At 44.1% G+C, this 19,901-nt stretch overlaps 1 protein-coding gene across 2 annotated transcripts in view; it reads left to right on the top strand.

Annotated features, from left to right (window-relative positions):
• USP49 (ubiquitin specific peptidase 49) overlaps positions 1-19,901 on the top strand; it is a 126,313-nt gene that overhangs the window by 101,097 nt on the left and 5,315 nt on the right. For both annotated transcript variants that reach the window (XM_082247041.1, XM_082247042.1), the window contains exon 7: positions 18,230-18,432. In XM_082247041.1, coding sequence (XP_082103167.1) covers positions 18,230-18,432 — 203 coding nt within the window. The remainder of the gene's footprint in view (positions 1-18,229; positions 18,433-19,901) is intronic.

The following is a 19,901-nucleotide window of genomic DNA, read 5'->3' as shown; positions in this document are numbered from 1 at the left end:
GAACTGTATTTTTGTAGGAACTTACCATAAAATCAGTTTCTCTGAAGTCCATTGACAGATGCAGCACCTGCCCCTCTGTTATAGGGATAGTTTTTGTATATTCTTTGCTGCTTACAATGAAACTGGTTTGCTAGAACAGAGTGTGGGGTTATGCCTGTGGGGACAGCCCTGTGGGTGTGGAGAATTACTTTTTTCCTGCCTAGAACTACTCCTGCAGGGGGCAACATAACCCAATAGATAAGAAGTATGGAAGCTGCATCTGTCAATGGACTTCAGAGAAATGGATTTTATGGTAAGTTCTTACAAAAATCCATTTTTTTCTGCTCCTAAATGCTGAAGCTTGAAAAATGCTTCTAGCAAAATATGGTGTGTATAATGCTCATAATAGCTTCTGGGAGCAGGAATAAAAATCCTCATAATAGCTACTAGAAGCTTAAAAAAAAAAAAAACACACTAGTGTGCATGGAGCCTGAGACTGTAAAAAAAAAAAAAAAAAAAAAAGAGCAGAGACCAGAAGAGGTTGTGATTTTAGGTATTTTATTTATTTATCACAGGTACTTGTATAGCACCATCAATTTACCTGGCACTTTTACATGTATATTGTACATTCACATCAGTCCCTGCTCTCAAGGAGCTTACAATCTAAGGTCCCTAACTCACATTCATACATACGCATACTAGAGCCAATTTAGACGGAAGCCAATTAACCTACCAGCATGTCTTTGGAGTGTGGGAGTAAACTGGAGTACCTGGGGGAACCCCATGCATAGTTATGCACTGAAATAATGCAGTACCTAATAAAATATCTTTCTGCTGCTTTACTATAATTAACAACTGCTTTCTGCCAAATTAGGTGTTCACTTCAGCAATGGGTAAATGTTACACTGAAGGGATTAAGAGGTTTAAACACCCCATGCTTTTCCCAACCTCTTGTGTTTTCTGGCTACTTTCAGTAAAGGATACACTAAATTGAAAGGTTTTGGCATCTGTTAGGTTGCTTCTTGGGCAGATTAGATCCGTTGACAGGCTTTCTCTCCCGTGATTTACCACAGTGCTTATCCTGTGCTAGCTGCAATATTCGATCTCTTGCTGTAGCAAAATCAGGCCATAGATGTGTCCTCCAGATTATCCCTTATGGGGAGGAGAAGGTTGAATCTTTTCCAATAAAAGAACAGATATTGTGCTGCTTCTGCTTCATGCATACTGTTGTAGCACGTGACTGGAGAATACCGGTCGACATTTTGACAACACATTTCTTGATTACCCAGGGCTGAACAAGTAGGACCACTTGTATTTGGAGCATTTGTTTTGGGTGGCCTTCCTGTCAATGGATAGTAGAGGAACCTATGTATCAGGAATTGTACAAAATGGGGATGATCCAGGTCAGGTTTTAACATCAAAGTTTTAACATCAATAATATTTTAAAATCTTACTTATTAAATTAAGGCTTTTGTGGTATATTTAACGTTTGGATAATGATCATTATTCTTGGTTTTATATACTATCAATTGGAGATACACTAAGTCATTCATTTGGGGTGGTGTATCATTCAATATTTGATATGCATTTTTAGAAGTTCGTATAATGGTTTGATTAGATCCACAATCCACACAGGGGGTATTTTTTATGTGTTTTTGTGCCTCTGTGTGTGAAATGTGGATTATATATGTATTCATCATTTGGTTTGGCTAAATCTATTTAGCCTATGGTGGGGATTGGCCAAATGTTTTTATGGTGAGAAGTGGCGGCACGCTTGATGATTTGTACTAATTCATTTGTTTGGGGCACATTGCATTGTATGAGGTATTGTCCTTTAGTTCGCTGTGGAGGTGGTGGCTTTAAGGCAGGGGTGGGGAACCTTTTTTCTGCCAAGGGCCATTTGGGTATTTATAAAATCATTCGGGGGCCGTACAAAATTATCAACTTAAAAATGTGCCTGTTATATTTGGTCAAAAATTTAATTAACTCCCCCCTAATGTGATGGCTGCAACTGCTTCTCTTTGGTGAGGTGAGTGATGTTAGCTGGTATTGATGATGTTGCTACTCGCAACTGGTTTTCCAGGTTTGCCTTGGTCAGTCTGGAGGGCAGTCGACTTTGTGGTGATAAGTTTTGAAAATAACTGCTGGCGGGTAATGCTGGTGGGTATAGCTGGTTGGTACTGCTGGTGGGTACTGCTGTGGGTACTGCTGGCTCAGGCTGGTACTGCTGGCTTGTACTGTGCTGTGGGTACTGCTGGCTGGTACTGCTGGCTTGTACTGTGCTGTGGGTACTGCTGGCTGGTACTGCTGGCTCAGGCTGGTACTGCTGTGGGTATTGCTGATTCAGGCTGGTACTGTGCTGTAGGTACTGCCTTGGGTACTGCTGGCTCAGGCTGGTACTGCTGGCTGGTACTGTGCTGTGGGTACTGCTGGCTAGTACTGCTGGCTGGTACTGCTGGCTCAGGCTGGTACTGCTGTGGGTATTGCTGATTCAGGCTGGTACTGTGCTGTAGGTACTGCCTTGGGTACTGCTGGCTCAGGCTGGTACTGCTGGCTGGTACTGTGCTGTGGGTACTGCTGGCTGGTACTGCTGGCTCAGGCTGGTACTGCTGGCTGGTACTGCTCTGGGTACTGCTGGCTGGTATTGCTGTGGGTACTACTGGCTGGTACTGTGCTGTAGGTACTGCTGGCTGGGTCTGTTGTAGGTACTGCTGACTCTGGCTGGTACTGCTGTGGGTACTGCTGGCTCAGGCTGGTACTGCTGGCTGATACTGCTGTGGGTACTGCTGGCTGGTATTGCTGGCTATCAGCGGTGCCACGCTGGAGGAAGAGGCGATGTTTCCTGTATTGGTCACAGGCGGAGTGCATTTGATATCACTCCACCTGTGACTCACTCAGACTGTCAGAACGGAGCCGGAACTATATAGGAAGCATTGGCTCCATTCTGACAGATCAGCTGAGAGACACAGACTCAGCTGCATGGGGGGCCAGACCAAATGACTTTGAGGGCCGCATACGGCCCCCGGGACGTAGGTTCCCCACCCCTGCTTTAAGGAATACACTCCTATCAAGTCCGTGATTTTCCATCAGCTGCTGTCATTTGGATTAACACTTTGATGATTTTGAGTACTAGAGACTTGATTTATATATTGTCACTTTTGTTTGAGTACTTAAATTTGACGCATTCACCATTAGCACGTTTGTGGTTCTTATAATTTTGTTAATCACTGTGATTTCATTTTCTGTTGAGCGCCATACCTTTTTAAGTTTTTGTATTAGAACGATACAGCCACTTTGGGACTTGGGGTCAATCTTCCCTGCAGTCCTGGAGCTGAAGACGTCCTATGTGACGAAACGCGTCGGATCACAGCGTGATGACGTCACCAGCGTTACCCCGAAGGACGGGCAGAGCGTTAAGCTTTTTCAAAGCGTTTTCTTTTTAGCGCTTACTGATCTGCATTTTGTAAGTGGATTACTTTTTACTTTTAATGTTTTAACTGGTTTACACTATGGAGCCCCTATTGTTTTTCTATATGGTGGCTGTTTGGAGACCCCTGGATCTGTGATTGTGGAACGAGTGTTGGTTTACTGGTGGATCCTACAGCCCCCCCCCCCCCCCCCTCTGGCAGCAGTTGCTCATCTGGAATATTTCCTGTAGTTCCATCTTGACTGAAGTCCTGCAGAGCCCTATAAATACCGGCTTATCTTAAACAACCTAGTGGCTGTTTAGCTCGTTTACCTTTGCTATCTGGTAAGCAGACTTGCATGTGGTGGTGGATCGATGCACAAGCGGTGGAGGATAAAACAGCATGTGTGTTTATTCATATTTAAGTATTGTTATACTTCATTTATAATCACCATTCTCCACGTTTTGGGACTTTGTTTAGTCATATTCATTATTGATGACACGGATATTGTTACATTTATATGCATACTTATCATAAGTTTATGCACACTGGTTATTTGTGATAATTTTTATAGTTCATGTCTCACTCCATTTTTTCAGCGCAACTTGTATTATATTTTCTTTGTGTTTATCTCGCTGGAAGTTGCAGCTTTTTATGTTTCTGTTTTTGTTTACTAGCGCGGTTATATATTTTTACTTTTAATCCTCAACTGTCAGATTTAGCCCCGTTTCACACTTATGCGTGTGCGGGGTTCGCATGTAATGTCGGAGCGCACTGCTCCGACATTACATGCGATCGGCTGTGCGGTGCGAGTTTAGCCATACAGTTTGTATGGCTAAATTCGCACCGCAGCCGCACCAAACACGGACAGGGACCCTTTTGGCAGCCGCATCAGGATCGGATCTCACAGCAGTTCACACTTGTGCGATCCGATCCTGTGCGAACTGCACGATCGCACTGCGATATGAGATCAAACTGGGGGTGTCGTTAAGATTACATTGACACCCCCAGCGTATCGCATATGGCAGTGTGAACTGCCGGGGGTGCGTGTGCGATGCGGGAACAGGCTGCGGATTCGCAGCCTTCCCGCATCGCATAAATGTGAACCGAGCCTTAGAGATTCATTGGTCTTCTCCTCATCCTCCTATTTTAAGAAAGCTTTGGCCTCCCTTGAAAAGATCTGCCAGGGAGATGCATAAGCCTGCTGTCAAGCAATACCACGTAGTCACTGTAGTTTTTTTTTGACTATTAGAATAGATTTCCGGCTACCTGGATTGGACAGAGATGGATTATCTAATGCGATTTAATACAATTTTTGAGTCTTCACAACAGCACCCATTTATTCCCAACCTTCTTTTGCTGTAAACTAAGTTTTCTAGCATTGACTTCTAGTGTCCCATTTGTTTATTGGAGAACACTGGAGGTTTGGGGAGGTGGGATGGGAGTATTTAACCTCTCTTGTGTTTCCTGTCCCTTCTCAGGTGGGCGGAGGCAATCTCAGTTGGGGCTGTTGTGGAAACTCAAGAAACAGTAGTACTGGTAAGGATTATGCTCATGGGTGTATAACCTGAACATCTCTTTACTTTTTCTAATTAAGTGAAGTTTTATTTTTTTTTAAATGTATTTATAATTAGAAACGATCTATGAATGTTAAGAACTAGGCCATTTTGAGAAAAAAAGAAAAAACCTTCCATCCCTCAGTAACATATATAATTTATCCTGATATTGTCAAAAAGTCCAGTAGTATACATTCTTCTTGTGCCTATAAAGGCCACCACAGGTAGGTTCTAAAGGCAAACCATTCAGGTATTTGGTTTAACACCCCCCTTCTTCCATCTCTAATCTGAACTCCTATGCCACTCCGGTCATTTGTTCTCTTTCCTAACACTCCTGCTTTAAATTGTAACTATTATCCACCAACAGAGATTACTTTTAACTGATAAAAGCGAGCAAAAGTTTGGTTACTAACCAGCCAGGTATTAGTCGTCCGGTATCCATACCAACTAATAACAAACTCACTTTTAAAAATCACATATTTATTCAGGTTTAGAGATAAAAGCAGTGCTGTTGCTGCTGACTTTTATTTTTTCCTAGAGTGATCCTCAACCACAGCTACAGATTTATTTTCCTAGCCAAAGTTACCATCCATTTCCGATATTGTCAGCTCTTCAGTTTGGTACCTGCTATGATCCAGCAGCTTTTTCCCTAAGGGTATGTAGGATGGGGTAAGGAAGTGGAAAAGGACTAATTCAAAGAAGGTAAAAAAAAAAAAAGGAGGTTGGGGGGATGAGGCGTGTCTGGAGTGTATCAGTCCCCCTAGATATTAAAACCCCCTAGAGGTTACAGGAATAAAGCAGTGTGAATGTGAGTGATGGGAGGTTGGAGAATATAAAAGTGTGATTAGGGGTATTTTCACTTTCCAGCAGCTTTATTCAGCTGCACCACCACACTTTTTTCACTCCTATCTTCATATGTTCATGTCCTAGACCAGCCTTGGCAAAGTGCCTAATATTTGCCCCAAAATTGTATACAAGCCAACACATTAATGAAGTCTGCCTTTTTAGCTACACAAAGCCTCAGGTTTTCATTGTGCACCATTGCGACCTTCTAGCTGCCAGTGCCCCTCTCTGTCAGCGCTGGGGGTCACATTGGCTAAGCGATGGAGAGAAGAGAACAATTGGAATACTAGTCAGTACCAGCCTGCAAAAGTGTATTGGATTAGGAAAACTAAATCGCCTCTAACGTTTGGTGTCCTACGTGTGTGGATGTTGATGTATTATGTAAAAATATTAGAATAGTTTTTTACATTTTAGAATGGGGTGCCTCAAGACTATCCATAAATTTAGAGAGTACCTTGAGATTGTCCAAAATGTTAAAGGGTGTCTTGACTGAAAAAAGGTTGAGAAACACTGTCCTAGACAAATGTAATCGGTGTTGACACCCCAAAGACTGACATTTATGCACTCCCTGCAAATTTCTTCAGAGCATGCCCAACACATCATAGATAGAAGAGTTTACTTTATAATCATCCACCTCCATACATTCTTTACCCGGCTGGCCATAGACCGTTCGAAACCTTTGAACCCTGTGTAGGCAGGCTGAATGTACCAGGTTGATGGATCGATCAGCTTGGGTACAACAAGCCTGCCAAATTCACTTGTGATTATCGCTAGTGGCTGCTATAGCACCCTAGCAATAATCACTGCCTTCTACCGGCAGGGACGCCCCCCCTCGGAGCAGACATTTGCTCGGTAGGAGTGATTCACCTGTCAGCATTGCCTGTGTTGATTGGGTAATCGTGCACATTTCTTTCCTGCAGCCTGGGATTGCAGGAAAGAAATTTGCACGGTCCATGGTCTCCCTTACCAGGAACATATTAGGAGCAACTGATGCCCTAAGCACAGCCCAGTAATGGTGCCCCCCCCCCCCCAGTCTACAGATGTATACTTACTTAAATCCAATTAGTACCTTAGTTGTTTTTACATCTCTCTCTGCAAGTTCTCTATCTCCTGATTGTACAGGCACATTACAGATCCATATAAATTCATGGAACCTATCTGCCTTTGTCTTGCAGCCAGGAGGTTGCAAAGACACCTGATTTTTTACTGAAGATCTAGTTGGAAATTTTTATTTTCTCTCTTCATCTTAAAGTGGTTGTAAAGTCAGAAGGTTTTTTTTTTCCTAATGCATTCTATGTGTGTGCAGCAGCCCTCCTAATACTTTGCCTCGGCAGTCCAGGAATCTCTCTCCTGATTGGCTGAGACACAGCAGCGGCAACATTGGCTCCCGCTGCTGTGAAACTCAGCCAATTTGGAGAGAGAGGTGGGTGGGGCTGAACCACGGCTCAGGGTCTCAATGGATACAGGGAGCTGCAACTCGGCTCGGGTGCCCCATAGCAAGCGGCTTGCTGTGGGGGCACTCAACAGGAGGGAGGGGCCAGGAGCTCCAGCCAGGAATCCGAGAAGGAGGATCCAGGGTGCCCTGTGCAAAGCCAACTGCACAGAGGAGAGAAGTATAAAATGTTTGTTATTTTAATAGAAAAGGAGCCTTTACAATCACTTATGTGACTACTGTATACTGAAATGCTGTTTTGTTGCTGTACTTTTGGACCTCTCTGCTAAGTCCATATGTGTCATATTGCTTAATATAACTACACTTTTGTTAAAAAAAAAAAAAAAAAAAAACATTCCCCTCTGGGTGTTCTATGTACATTGCAGGGATTTTTAAAAAACTTCGTTGCAGATTTTTACCTTTTGTTATTTTGAAGAAATAACGTCTTGTGTCCATATGCAAAATGAATGTGAATGGAGTGATTTTTATAATTATCAATCAGCTACTGCACTGGTTCTGATGAAGAAGGTGGCAGGGTCTGCATCCCTTTTAGACCTGATTTCCCTTTGGAAGTACCTCTCACTAAGAATTAAAATTTTGTTGCAGGGGATGCCCAAAATATGACTTGCAGCTTAGTGCAGACTTCTGGAAAAATCAGTAAGTCCGTCACGCAAGCAGGAAATTAATTTTCTTAGGGGTGTTGTGTGTGCAGAACACCTCTGGGTGGCCTTAGTGCATTGCATTTTACAGAAAATTACAGCTCTGCAGATTGAACGGGAAAGGTCATTTTTAATAACATTCAATTACAATATGATTTGTGTAGCAATTGTACATACTATATTTTATTTGCTATTTTTTCCCACGAAAATGGAGGTACCCTTTATTTGCATCTTTTCAACATGTTGTAAAAACTAGCATGGACAAATAATTTTTCAGGGCTTTTTATAGGAATACAGGGAAACTAGAGTCTTATGGGGGGAAAAAAAGCAGCCTGACATTTCAGTCAAACTCACTGCATGTTATGACTTTACTGGGGTGTGGGTAGATTCCCCTGACAGATTGTGAGACAGTAGGAAATCTCCGGCTAGGGATTGGACCAAACCCCACAACCCTAAGAAACGAGCAATACAAAATCCTTTAGAGTGAAATGTGTATTCAAGGCTTTTCTCTTTCGTTCATTGACGGACACAGCTCCTGATCTTCTTAACCATTGGATTATACTGCCCCCTACAGGAGAACACTAGGCAGAAAAAAGTCCATCTACGCCTATGGGCAGTCCCAGGGGGTATACTTCTCTCTGCTATAGGTACTCCGTTTTTTTTTTTTTTTTTTTTTTTTTTCTTCTGCCTAATCAGGAGTAAGGACCTAGTCTGGTCCTGACATTTTTTTTCTTTTTAGATAGATTTTTTTTTTCTTCGGTTTTTTTTCCGGTGAGATCTACAATCAACTGCTGGACTGGGTGACGCGGGCTGGATATTCTAGATACAGTGGCAACCCCAGTCTAGCCAGCGAGCATGCACAGACCTCAGCTCCATGCTGGGTCGTGCGCGACATAGCAAAACTGGACGGGGGCTGGCCTGCGAGTTAAACGCCTCGCGAGGTCAAATACGACCGGGTCTCGGGCCGAATCGCAGTGTTCCTCCTGGCCGCCAGCCCCCCCATTTAGATACCCCCCCTCCACTTATGCTGAGGCTGTGTGGGTGGTCTGGTCCACCTCCTGGGGTGGGGGCAGGGCACTATGCTGGTGATGGAGGCAGGGGGGTGCGCAGCTGACGATTGGCTGTGCGGGGGTGGTGGTACTCAGTGGGGGCTCCTGCCAGGGCCCCCCATCCTGCCTGGGCCTGTCAATGAGGCCTGGAATCCCTCCTGGGTCCCTGGGAGCCTCAAGGTGCTGCTCAAGGCCACAATTTTCTTGTGGCCTGTGTGCTCAATGCACGATGGCCAGGTTTGTGTAGTCTGGCGGCCATTTTGCAGTGGTTTAAGTGCTGCCTCCACTTTGCCGTGGGAGAGGAGCATTATCCGTTTGTGGCATTACCCTTTGGTCTCGCCTCTGCTCCTCTGGTGTTCATGAAAGTGTAGGCCCCGGTGCCAGCATTGTTATGCCAATGGGGATTGCGGTACTGGGCTAATTGGACGTCCTCCTTCTGCGAGCAGAGTTTCCTACTGCTCTGGTTGAAAACCTGGAAATCGCCATACGAGCTTGAGGCAGTTTGGCTAAAATTATCTGGGTCTGACTCTGGACTCGGCCTTAGCCAGAGTTCTCCTTCCTCTGGACAAACTCCAGAAACTACAGGCTTCAATTTGTCTCCTGCTGTCCAGTAGATGGCCATCCCTTCGGACTTGCATGCAGGTGCTTGGCCTGATGGGGTCTACCTTTGAGGCAGTTCCGTTTGCACAGTTCCATACGAGGTCCCTGCAGGGAAATTCTGGCCAAATGGGACATGACTCTGCAGTCTCTGGACAATTAAACCAGGCTGAGCCAGGGAACAAGAGCCCCTGATATCTTTGTTCTTTTGACGTTTCGGCTAGGCAAATCCTTCCTCCTCTTGTATTGGACAATGGTCACCATAGATGCCAGCCTGTCTGGTTGAGGAGGCGTCCTCGTCAAATATTCTGCTCAGTGAATCTGGACACTGGAACAATGTCTTGGAACTCGGAGCGATCAGAACATTTGGACGGATCGTTTTCAGGGATGTCCAGTACGTATTCAGTCGGACAATGCCACGGCCGTGGCTTATGTCAGTCACCTGGCGGCTCTGGAGATAGCTGGCATTCTAAGGTGGGCAGAACGGTTAGTTCCAGCCCTCTCCGTCGTACACATTCCCAGGGGGGAAAACTGGCAGACGGATTACCTCAGTCGGCAGGTGTTGGACCAAGCGGAGTGGTCTTTTTATCCGGAGGGGTTTCATCAGTTGTGTCTTCAGTGTGGCATCCCCGAGGTGGATCTGTTGGCTTCCCGGCTCAACAGAAAGGTACAGAGGTTTGTGGTTCGGTCACGGGATCCTCTGGCAGACGCCACAGATGCGCTGGTGGCCCAGGGGGGTCAGTATAGTCTGATTTACGCCTTTCCCTCCACTCAAGCTTCTGCCAAGACTTCTACACAAGATCGAGGCAGAAGGGATTCTGGTTATCTTGCCAGGCTTGGTATGCCGATCCAGTGCGGCTGGTTGCTGACTTTCCTTGAAAGCTTCCTCTCAGGGAGGATCTGCTGTCTCAAGGACCAATCTTCCATCCTGCTTTACAGTGTTGAGTCAGTGTTTCCAATGCTGTTAAAAGCTAGGAAACCTACATCTAGGAAGATCTACAGTTATACATGGAAGACGTTTATTGCGTGGTGTGAGTGTCTTGGGGTTCATCCTTGCTCTTGTTCGGTGGTTCGCATCTTGGCCTTCCTTCAACGGGGGGGGGGGGGGGGGGGGGCTGAGCAGAAACTGGCCTGGAGTATTATCAAGGGTCAGGTGTCAACCTTAGTGGTCTTATTTCAACGGCCCTTGGCCACATGCTCCCTGGTGCGTTTTCTTCATGGAGTTAGGCACTTGACACCTCCAGTGCGGTCTCTGTTGCCGCCATAGGACCTCGATTTGGTGCTCTCAGTCCTCCAAAAGCCTCCTTTTGAGAATCTTCAGGAGATTCCCCTGCTTGAGCTGTCCCAGAAGGTGGCCTTTTTGGTGGCTTTCAGGATGCAGGGTGTTGGAATATGCAGCATTAGCCTGTTGTTCACCTTACTTGTGGTTTACAGTGATTAGCTGGTTCTTCGTCCTTGTCTGTCGTTCCTTCCTCAGGTTATCTTTGATTTTCATTTGAATGAAGACATTGTGTTGCCTTCCTTGTGTCCCAGGCCAACTAATCTGAAGGGTATTGCTTTGCATGCCTTGGATGTGGACCGCGCAAATGGGGTGTACTTGGCAGCTACGGAGTCTTTTAGGAAGCCAGACTCACTATTTGTGCTCACGGATGGGCCTCGGCAAGGGTTGTCTGTTTACTCTGCGACCATTTCCAGATGGATCAGACAGACGGTGGTTCAGGTCGGTTCCATCCAGGGTCAGGTTCCTCCTTTCCCTGTCAAGGCGCATTCTACTTGGGCGCTCAGTGCCTCCTAGGCTTTACGTAATCAGGCGTCAGTGATGCAGGTTTGCAAAATGGCCTCCTGGTCGTCGGTGCACACTTTCACAAAGTTCTATAAAGTGGCTGTGTTGTTTCCTTTGGCCACAAGGTTTTAGCAAGCAGCTGTTTATTGGATATGGTCCTCTTTGAGGGTGTATTGTTTGTTTTTTCAGGGGAGCTCCAGTTGTTTTGGTTGAGCTCCTGTTTACCTGGTTGGCTGTAGTTAGCCTTGGGAATTTCTTTTTCGCTGTTCCCACCCCTCATGTTTAACACTGCTTTGGGAGGTCCCAATGGTTAAGAAGATCATGAGCTGTGTCCGTCAATGAACGAAAGAGAAAATGGGATTTTGGACTTACCGTAAAATCCATTTCTCTGATGATCGTTGACCCACCCGGTGCTCTGTGGAGTTGTAATTCTTCTGACACTGCTGGTAACAAAAACTGAGTACCTAATATCAGAGAGAGGGAGTATACCCCCCGGGACTGCCCTTAGGTGTAGCCAGACTTTTTTTAAGCCTAGTGTCCTACTCCTGTAGGGGGGCAGCATAACCCAATGGTTAAGAAGAATATGGAGTTGTGTCTGTCAATGAACATGAGAGAGAAAAGGATTTTAAGGTAAGTCAAAAAATCCTTTATTTTTGTTTTTTGTTTTTTTAGATTTTATTTCATTATTTTTAATTGGCACAAGAAATAGTACTTACGTTCAATGAGCAGTGTCCCTTAATGCTGGCGGCTGATGCCTTAGTTGAAATCTTTAGTCATCTGCCGACACTTCATATACAGCCCCAACTTTATTGTTCCAGTGCTGCTGGGGTTAATGCAGCCACTGCACCTGTCATAGACACTTGTCAACAATGCCGACTATGTCTTTCTACCAACCTCCATTCATAAAAGCTGTATGTTCACTTCCATCAATGAAAAGAGCTTTATGGATGGAGGTATGTATCTTTTATTCAACCACCTGTCCTTCATTCATAGAGCGCTATTCATTGATAGAAGCTTATAGTAAAGCTTCTCTGAATTGAGGAGGGGGTTCTGATTGAATGTAGGTACTGTCCCTTATGGTGATTTAAAAAAAAAAAAAAAGCTAAACTTAAGCTTTTAAATCTTTAAAGGAGTTGTAAAGTCTCATGGTTTTTCACCTTAATGCATTCTATGGAAAGCTGTTCTCTGTGGGGGCACCCACAGAGAAGAAGAGGATCAGGGCTGCTCTGTGCAAATCCCTTGCACAGAGCAGGTAAGTATAACGTTTGCTATTTAAAAAAAGAAAAAAAAAAACAAACTTTTACAGTCGCTTTACCTACTGTATTTGTACTTTTTTTTCCTCTTTATTTGGCTTACAATAAATCTTTCAATTTATGATCAATATTTAATAAATGCTAAAATCTTGATAGACTGTAATGAAAAAATTGTCTGTATTTCCTTTTTGCTCAAAAAAGTTTATTTTATTTGTTTTTCATGTGATTGTTTTTTTTTTTTTTTATATATATACTTTTTTGCTTTGTAGTATGGTTATAGAAATTAAAAGGGATTTCTTAACAATCAAGGCTGCAGCTTTAGTCTAAAGGGGTGGTTGAACAAAAATCAATCTGTAGATGGACATCTGTTAAACTACAGTGGCCACACATGGATCACAATTTGAATCCAGATTCGATTGCCAGCTTTACTTGCCATGGACAAACACTTCATTAGGGGTCCTCTTCTAAATGGCTGACTAATACAGTAGATGCATATTTCGTAGTAATTTTATTTATTTTTTAACCACTTGCCGACCACCGCACGACTATTTACTGCGGTGGTCAGCCCCGTACAGGTAGTGACGTAGTACTACGTCTCTAGCCTGAGAGCCCATTCCCTAACAAGTCCGTGCGTGTGACCGGCGGACCCGATGTCCGCCGGTCACTCGCGAGCTCCCTGTGGAGAGGGGAAAAAGGCAGGCGGCTGATGTAAACAAAGCCGCCTGTCATTCTCCCTGATCTAACTGCAGAGATCATACAATCCTGCTATGTGGGATCGTATGTCTCTGTGGTTACATCACTAGCCACACCCCTTTACAGTTAGAAGCACGCCCCTAAGGACACACTTAACGCCTCCTTCTCCAATAAAGTTAACCCCTTCCTTGCCAGTGTTATTTTTACAGTAACAGTGCATATGTATTGCACTGATTACTGTAGTAATGTCACTGGTACCCTCAAAAGTGTCAAAAATGTCAGTCAAGGGTCCGATCTGTCTGCCGCAATGTCGCAGTCCCGCAAAAAAAAATCGCAGATCGCCGCCATTACTCGTTAAAAAAAAAAACACCAAAGATGACCGAAATCTTTCCCTTAGTTAGTAAACTCAATAACTTTTGCGCAAACCAATCAAAATACGCTTATTGCGTTTTTTTTTTTTTTTTTTACCAAACATATGTAGCAGAAAACAAATTGGCCTGTTATTAAAAAATTTTGATTTTTACATTTTTTGGGGTGGAATTTCACATAAAAAAATTTTTAAAAATATTGTTATTTTTTCAAAATTGTCGCTCTTTTTTTGTTTATAGCGCAAAAAGTAAAAATCGCACAGGTGATCAAATACCACTAAAAGAAAGCTCTGTTTGTGGGGAAAAAAGGATTCATTTGGGCACAGCGTCGCACGACCGCGCAATTGTCCGTTAAAGTCATGCAGTGCCGAATCGCAAAATAGGGCCTGGTCAGGAAGGGGGTAAAATCTTCCGGGGCTTAGGTGGTTAAAAGAATTGAACAATGTATGAAATAAAATTGGACTTAAAGGGGTTGTAAAGTCTGAAGGTTTTTTATCCTAATGCATTCTATGCATTAATATAAAAAGCCTTCTGTGTGCAGCAGCCCCCCTAACACTTACCTGAGGTTCCACAAGTGTCTCAGCTGTCCAAGATTCGCCCTCCTGATTGGCTGCCGCTGCTACCAATCAAAGTCAGCTAGCCAATCAGGAGAGAAAGGAGCGGGCTCCATGTCTGAATGGACATCAGGAGCTGTGACTCAGCTCGGGTGCCCCCATAGCAAGCTGCTTGCTGTGGGGGCACTGAACAGGAGGGAGGGGCCAGGAGCACTGAAGAGGGACCAGAGAAGAGGAGGATCCAGGAACAGAGCAGGTAAGTATAACCTGTTTGCTATTTTTATATGACTTTACAATCACTTTAAGTTATGTGTGTCACAAGCTAAGTAGTTGTCATAGGTTTCTATCAATCAAGTATTTAGGAATATAAAGATAACTCTATGTAGTCCTTTTTTTTTTTTTTTTTTCAATAATCTGTTCCCTCTAATTTGACACTGATGCAAATATATTTTCTCTTTCGTTCATCGACGGACACTTCGCTCTATTAATCATAACTACTGGGTTTAATTGCCTCCTCCAGGAGTAGGACTAAGCAGAAAAAAAACACCCGGCTACACCCATAGGCCATCCTCAGCTGGTATATGACTTCCCCCCCCCCCCTCTCTGCTCTAGGTAGTCAGTTTTTAATCTGTCTAGTCAGGAGTAAGGACCTAGGTTCCCGGCTGGGTCTCCAGCCTTAGTCTGGCCTTAGTCTGACTGGTCTCCAGCTGTCAGCCATGTTTGTGTAGCCTGATTATGTCACAGGGGACATTTTCCCTTAGTCCAGGAGACGCTGGAGATGACTGAAGCCTTGTGGGGATGCCAAAGCTCCTCCTGTTCCTCCTCAGTTTCCTCTTCCTGTGCCCGGGACATTTGAGTAGGGATGGCGTCCATAGTGATGCTGGGTTCGAATTCTCGGCGCTCCAAGCCAAGCTTTTGCGCTAGAGCCTGGGGGGTGAGCAGATCCCCGCCGCTTATGTTGAATTAGCGGACCAGTTGGTCCATAGGCTGCAGCTTTGGATATAGCTCCTGTGCTGTCCAAGCTTTGTTTCAGCGGTGGGGATTAGAAGCGTTCTGTGGCTTAAGGGTTGGTCTGCAGACCAAGCCTATAAAAAAGGTCTCATTGATCTGCTCTTTCAAGGCGATTGCTTGTTTAGGGCTACCCTGGATGACCTCATTAAGGGTATCACAGGGGGGGGGGGGGGGTGGGGAGAGTACCTTTCTGCTATAGTCTAGGAAAGGAAGGAACCTTGTCGCAGACGGCGGGGGCCCCCCTCCTCAGACCTTAGAAAATTATTTTGTGCTTCTGGGACAGAGAATAAGGGAATTAGATCTTTCAAATCATCCCTGAGAGGTTCCAAGCATCCTTGGTCTGGTAAGCCTAGAGCTAGCTTCTCCAGACCTGCAGATAAGACCCTTTCAGCATGAATGTCTGCCCTCACCGATTATTGGGGTGGGGGGACATCTTCGCTGGTTTTCCGCCTTGTGGACCTCCTTCATGAGCGTCAAGGTGATCCACGAAATTATTCTCTTGGGGGTACCCAGAAAGGACGACAAAGCTTGTCCTTTTCAGTTTTTTTAGGTCCTGAGTCTCCTGGAATTAATTCCTGCAAAGGCTCAGGTGATGTCCAAACTACCTAAGGTCCCCCCTACCCCTGTCCAGGTAATTGATTTACCTAGGTCTGATTTTGTTTTCTGACCGGGATGGTCCTTCCTCTGGACATACTTCAGGAACCACAGGCCATGATTCACCGGCTGCTGTCACACAGATAGTTGTCTTTCCAAGTTTGCATACAGGTTCTGAGTTTGGTGGTATCCATCTTCGTGACAGTTCTGTTTGCATAATCCTACATGCAGCTCCTTTAGCAGGTTTGGCTCCACAGGAGGATACCGAGGTTCGTGGCGAGATCACGGGTTCATCTGGCATACGCCGCAGGCGTCCAAGGGCCACGGTGAGGCCAGTACCATCCTCGCTTCAGGCTTCTTTCGTACTTCCTGCGAGGAATCAAGGACGAGGATCTTCCAATTTAGGTAGCCCTAAACGTCCCTTCAGGGCTTCCTCTCAGAGAAGATCAGTTGTCCCAAGGGCTGATCTACAATCCTGCTTTACAGTCGCTGGTTTTATTGGCATAGCTATTGAAAGCCAGGTACTGAGGGATAGAGGTCTGTCTAGATCGGTGATCCCTACTATGGTGAAGGCAAGAAAGTCGTTTTCTAGCAAGATATGCCATTGTACGTGCAAAGCGTACATTTCTTGGTGTGAGTCAATTGGCGCTCATCCTCGATCCTTTTCTTTCTTCAACAGGGCGTTGATCAGAATATGGCCTTGAGTACCATTAAGGGCCAGATGTCTGCCCTGGCAATCTTCTTTCAGCGACCCCTAGCCACGCACTCTTTTTAGTTCGTACCTTCATTCGGGGGGTTCGACATGTGGCTCCACCGGTACAATCTCTTTTGCTGCCATGGGATTTAAATTTAGTACTTTCGGTTCTCCAGAAACCTCCATTTGAGAATATTTGGGAGATTCCCTTGCCAATGTTCTCCCAGAAGGTGAAATTCTTGGTGGCTATTACCTCGGCTCGCAGGATATCAGAATTGGCGGCATTATCCTGTCAAAGTCCCGCTTTAGTGGGTCCTTGAGAAAAAAAGTGGTTCTTCGTCCCTGGGTGTATCTGGCAGCTACTGAGTCCTTTCGGAGGTCAGACTCGCTTTTTGTCTTTATGGACGAACCAAGGAAAGGGCTGGCCGCTTCTTTGGCTACCATCTCCAGGTGTATCAGGCAGACAGTGACTCAGGCCTATTCCATTAAAGGTCAGGTTCCAATTTACCCTGTCACAGCACATTCTACCCGGGCGCTGACTACTGCTTGGGCCTTCTGTCATCAGGCAGATACTTTGGCATCTTTTTGCCACAAAATTTTGCAGGCGCTGTTTAAGAGGGGCTGTTCCCTCTTGAGGGGTGTTTTTCTTTTAAACTTTTTTTTTTTTTTTTTTCCAGATGGGGCTCCTGTGATTCAGTCAAGGCTCCTGTGTCCTGGTTAAGGGCTCTTATGTTCAGCCTTGGGTTATTTTCCCCACCCCTCATTTTTCTTTTGGCACTGATTTTGGACGTCCCAGTAGTTATGCTTTATGGAGGGCTGTGTCCGTCGATGAACGAAAGAGAAAATGGGATTTTTGTACTTACTGTAAAATCCATTTCTCTGAGTTCATCGACGGACATAGCACCCACCCCTCTATGGAGTTCTGATACTTCTAATACTGCTAGCTACTAAACTGATTACCTAGAGCAGAGAGAGGGATTATACACCAGCTGAGGACGGCCCATGAGCGTAGCCAGGGGTTTTTTGTTCTGCCCAGTCCTACTCCTGGAGGAGGCAATATAACCCAGTAGTTATGTTTTTATGGAATGCTGTGTCCATTGATTAATTCTGAGAAATTGATTTTACGGTAAGTACAAAAATCGAATTTTTTTTTTTTTAAAGCCGGAGGAGTATACATCTTTTCAGCAATCTTCTGGGGAATTTTATAGGTATTAACATATAGTTCTGCTAAAATAATACTGATTGTTGAAGCAACAGTAGTGTAAATCTGCAGAAAACATCCTATGTTTCACTGTAAAGGTATCACTGATAAGCTGTATTGAAGAAATAAAATTTACACCAAGTAAAGTAATGAGAACAGTGCATTAGATGGTATTTATCAAACCCCAGCGCATTGGATTTAACTGTACATTTAGCAGCACTGTTGTTCGTATGAAATACTGTATCCTATTATATGCCTTCTACAGAGTCCTACCAATCTAGCTAATGAGTAACTGTCATAAGCTTCTAATCTAAGAAATCAGTATGCATCTTAGAAAAGAAGCTAACTTTGGTCTGTTAATTCATATACCAGTTACATCAAAGCCTTCATATGTAATGGACAAATATGGCTGTCTTTGTGTACATCTATAGTTGCAAACTAATATTTTTATGAACACATATTGATAAGATTATTTACATTAAGTTGATTTCTTTTATATATAAAGTATTATCAAAATACTTTAAAATTCCTTAAAGGAGTGCTTTTCCATACACAGGTGGTCTGGCCGTAATCATCGTGAGAAAATTGGAGTTCATGTGTTTTTTGACCAAGTGCTGAACATGGAGCCATACTGTAGAGGTCCACTATCTCCATCAGATCCTGGGACTTATCTTTATGACCTCTCTGCAGTGGTGATGCATCATGGCAAAGGATTTGGTTCTGGCCACTACACAGCATATTGCTACAACACAGAGGGTGGTAAGTTTAACAGTTTAATTGCTTATAATGCTGGCACCTAAATGTTTATAGTCTTGTTTTATAAAACTGTTACTTAAAGAGGAAGTAAACCCTCCTCTGCAACTTTTACCTATAGGTAAGCCTATGATAAGGCTTACCTATAGGTACTGTAAATATCTCCTAAACATGCACCATTTAGGAGATATTTACCTTACATGCAGCCAGTGACGTCACTGGCGCATGCGCTCTGAAGGAACGGCCGCTGGTGCCATTCCTTCAGAGTCCCGTGCCGTGACCATCGGCTCGCGCGTGCGTGACGTCACCGCGGCTCCGGCCAATCAGATGGCCGGATGCCGCGATCCCGGAAGACAGGCGACTGGACATGTCGCCCATCATACAGGTAAGCGGACGGCACGGCGGGGCTCGTTCTAAGGTAAGTATTTCATAATGAGCTAGTATGCGATGCATACTAGCTCATTATGTGTTTCTCTTTCAGGTCGAAAAAAAAAAAAATGTTTGTATGGGTTTACAACCTCTTTAAGTAGGAGTGAATTTCTTCTTTTATCCTTTGTTTATTTTGAGACACAGCACTCTACATTTGGGTGTCCAATCTGTGGCCGAAGACGGCTATGAATGCAGCCCAACACAAAACTGTGAACTTAAAAATTATGATTTTTTTTTTTTTTTTTGGGGGGGGGGGGGGGGTGATTTTTTTGTAAAAATGCATTAATACTTGGCAAACACATGTGGCCAAAGAAAAATTTTACAAGGTCTCTTTACTGGATTTTTATAAGTTTTATCTTCCTAAAGAAAAATATCCCAGTCTTCACGATCACACAATTTGTGAGCAATTATTTTCAAGGTTGAAGCACAAGAAGGGGCAAAATTAGAACCAAAATATCTGATGAGCACAATAGTAATTAATTTAGAATTACAACTACATCCATTCAACCAGATATTGATGCATTCATTTATCAAAAACTGTGTCAAATATCGCACTCGTTTTGTTGCCCTCTTTTACTTTGATAATAAAAATATTTAAACAATTAAGTTTTATTACTCTTTATCTACATCAGTACATTATCTATATAGAAATTATATATCTTATGATCTGCCTGACTTCTTCTGCTCACCTGCTATCCTGGATTTTATGTGTGGCCCAAGACAATTCCTCTACTTTCAATGTGGCCCAGGAAGGTCAAAGGGTTGGACACCCATGCTCTACATCGGGGATCTTCAAACTATGGCCCTCCAGTTGTTCAGGAACTACAATTCCTATCATGCCTAGTCATATCTGTGAATGTCAGAGTTTTACAATGCCTAATGGGATGTGTAGTTCCGCAACAGCTGGAGCGCCGTAGTTTGAGGATCCCTGCTCTACATGTTTGTACAAAACCACATTCAATAAACAGCACTTTATTGTATTTGGCAATACCAGACACAACATAAATTTCAATTGCAAGCTACCTAGATTCATTTAGAAACAAAAC

Source organism: Pelophylax lessonae (assembly GCF_965119305.1).
Source record: "Pelophylax lessonae genome assembly, chromosome: 2".
Taxonomy (NCBI): domain Eukaryota; kingdom Metazoa; phylum Chordata; class Amphibia; order Anura; family Ranidae; genus Pelophylax; species Pelophylax lessonae.
The sequence above is the reverse complement of the archived record's forward strand: the minus strand, read 5'-3'. Positions and strand labels throughout refer to the sequence as shown.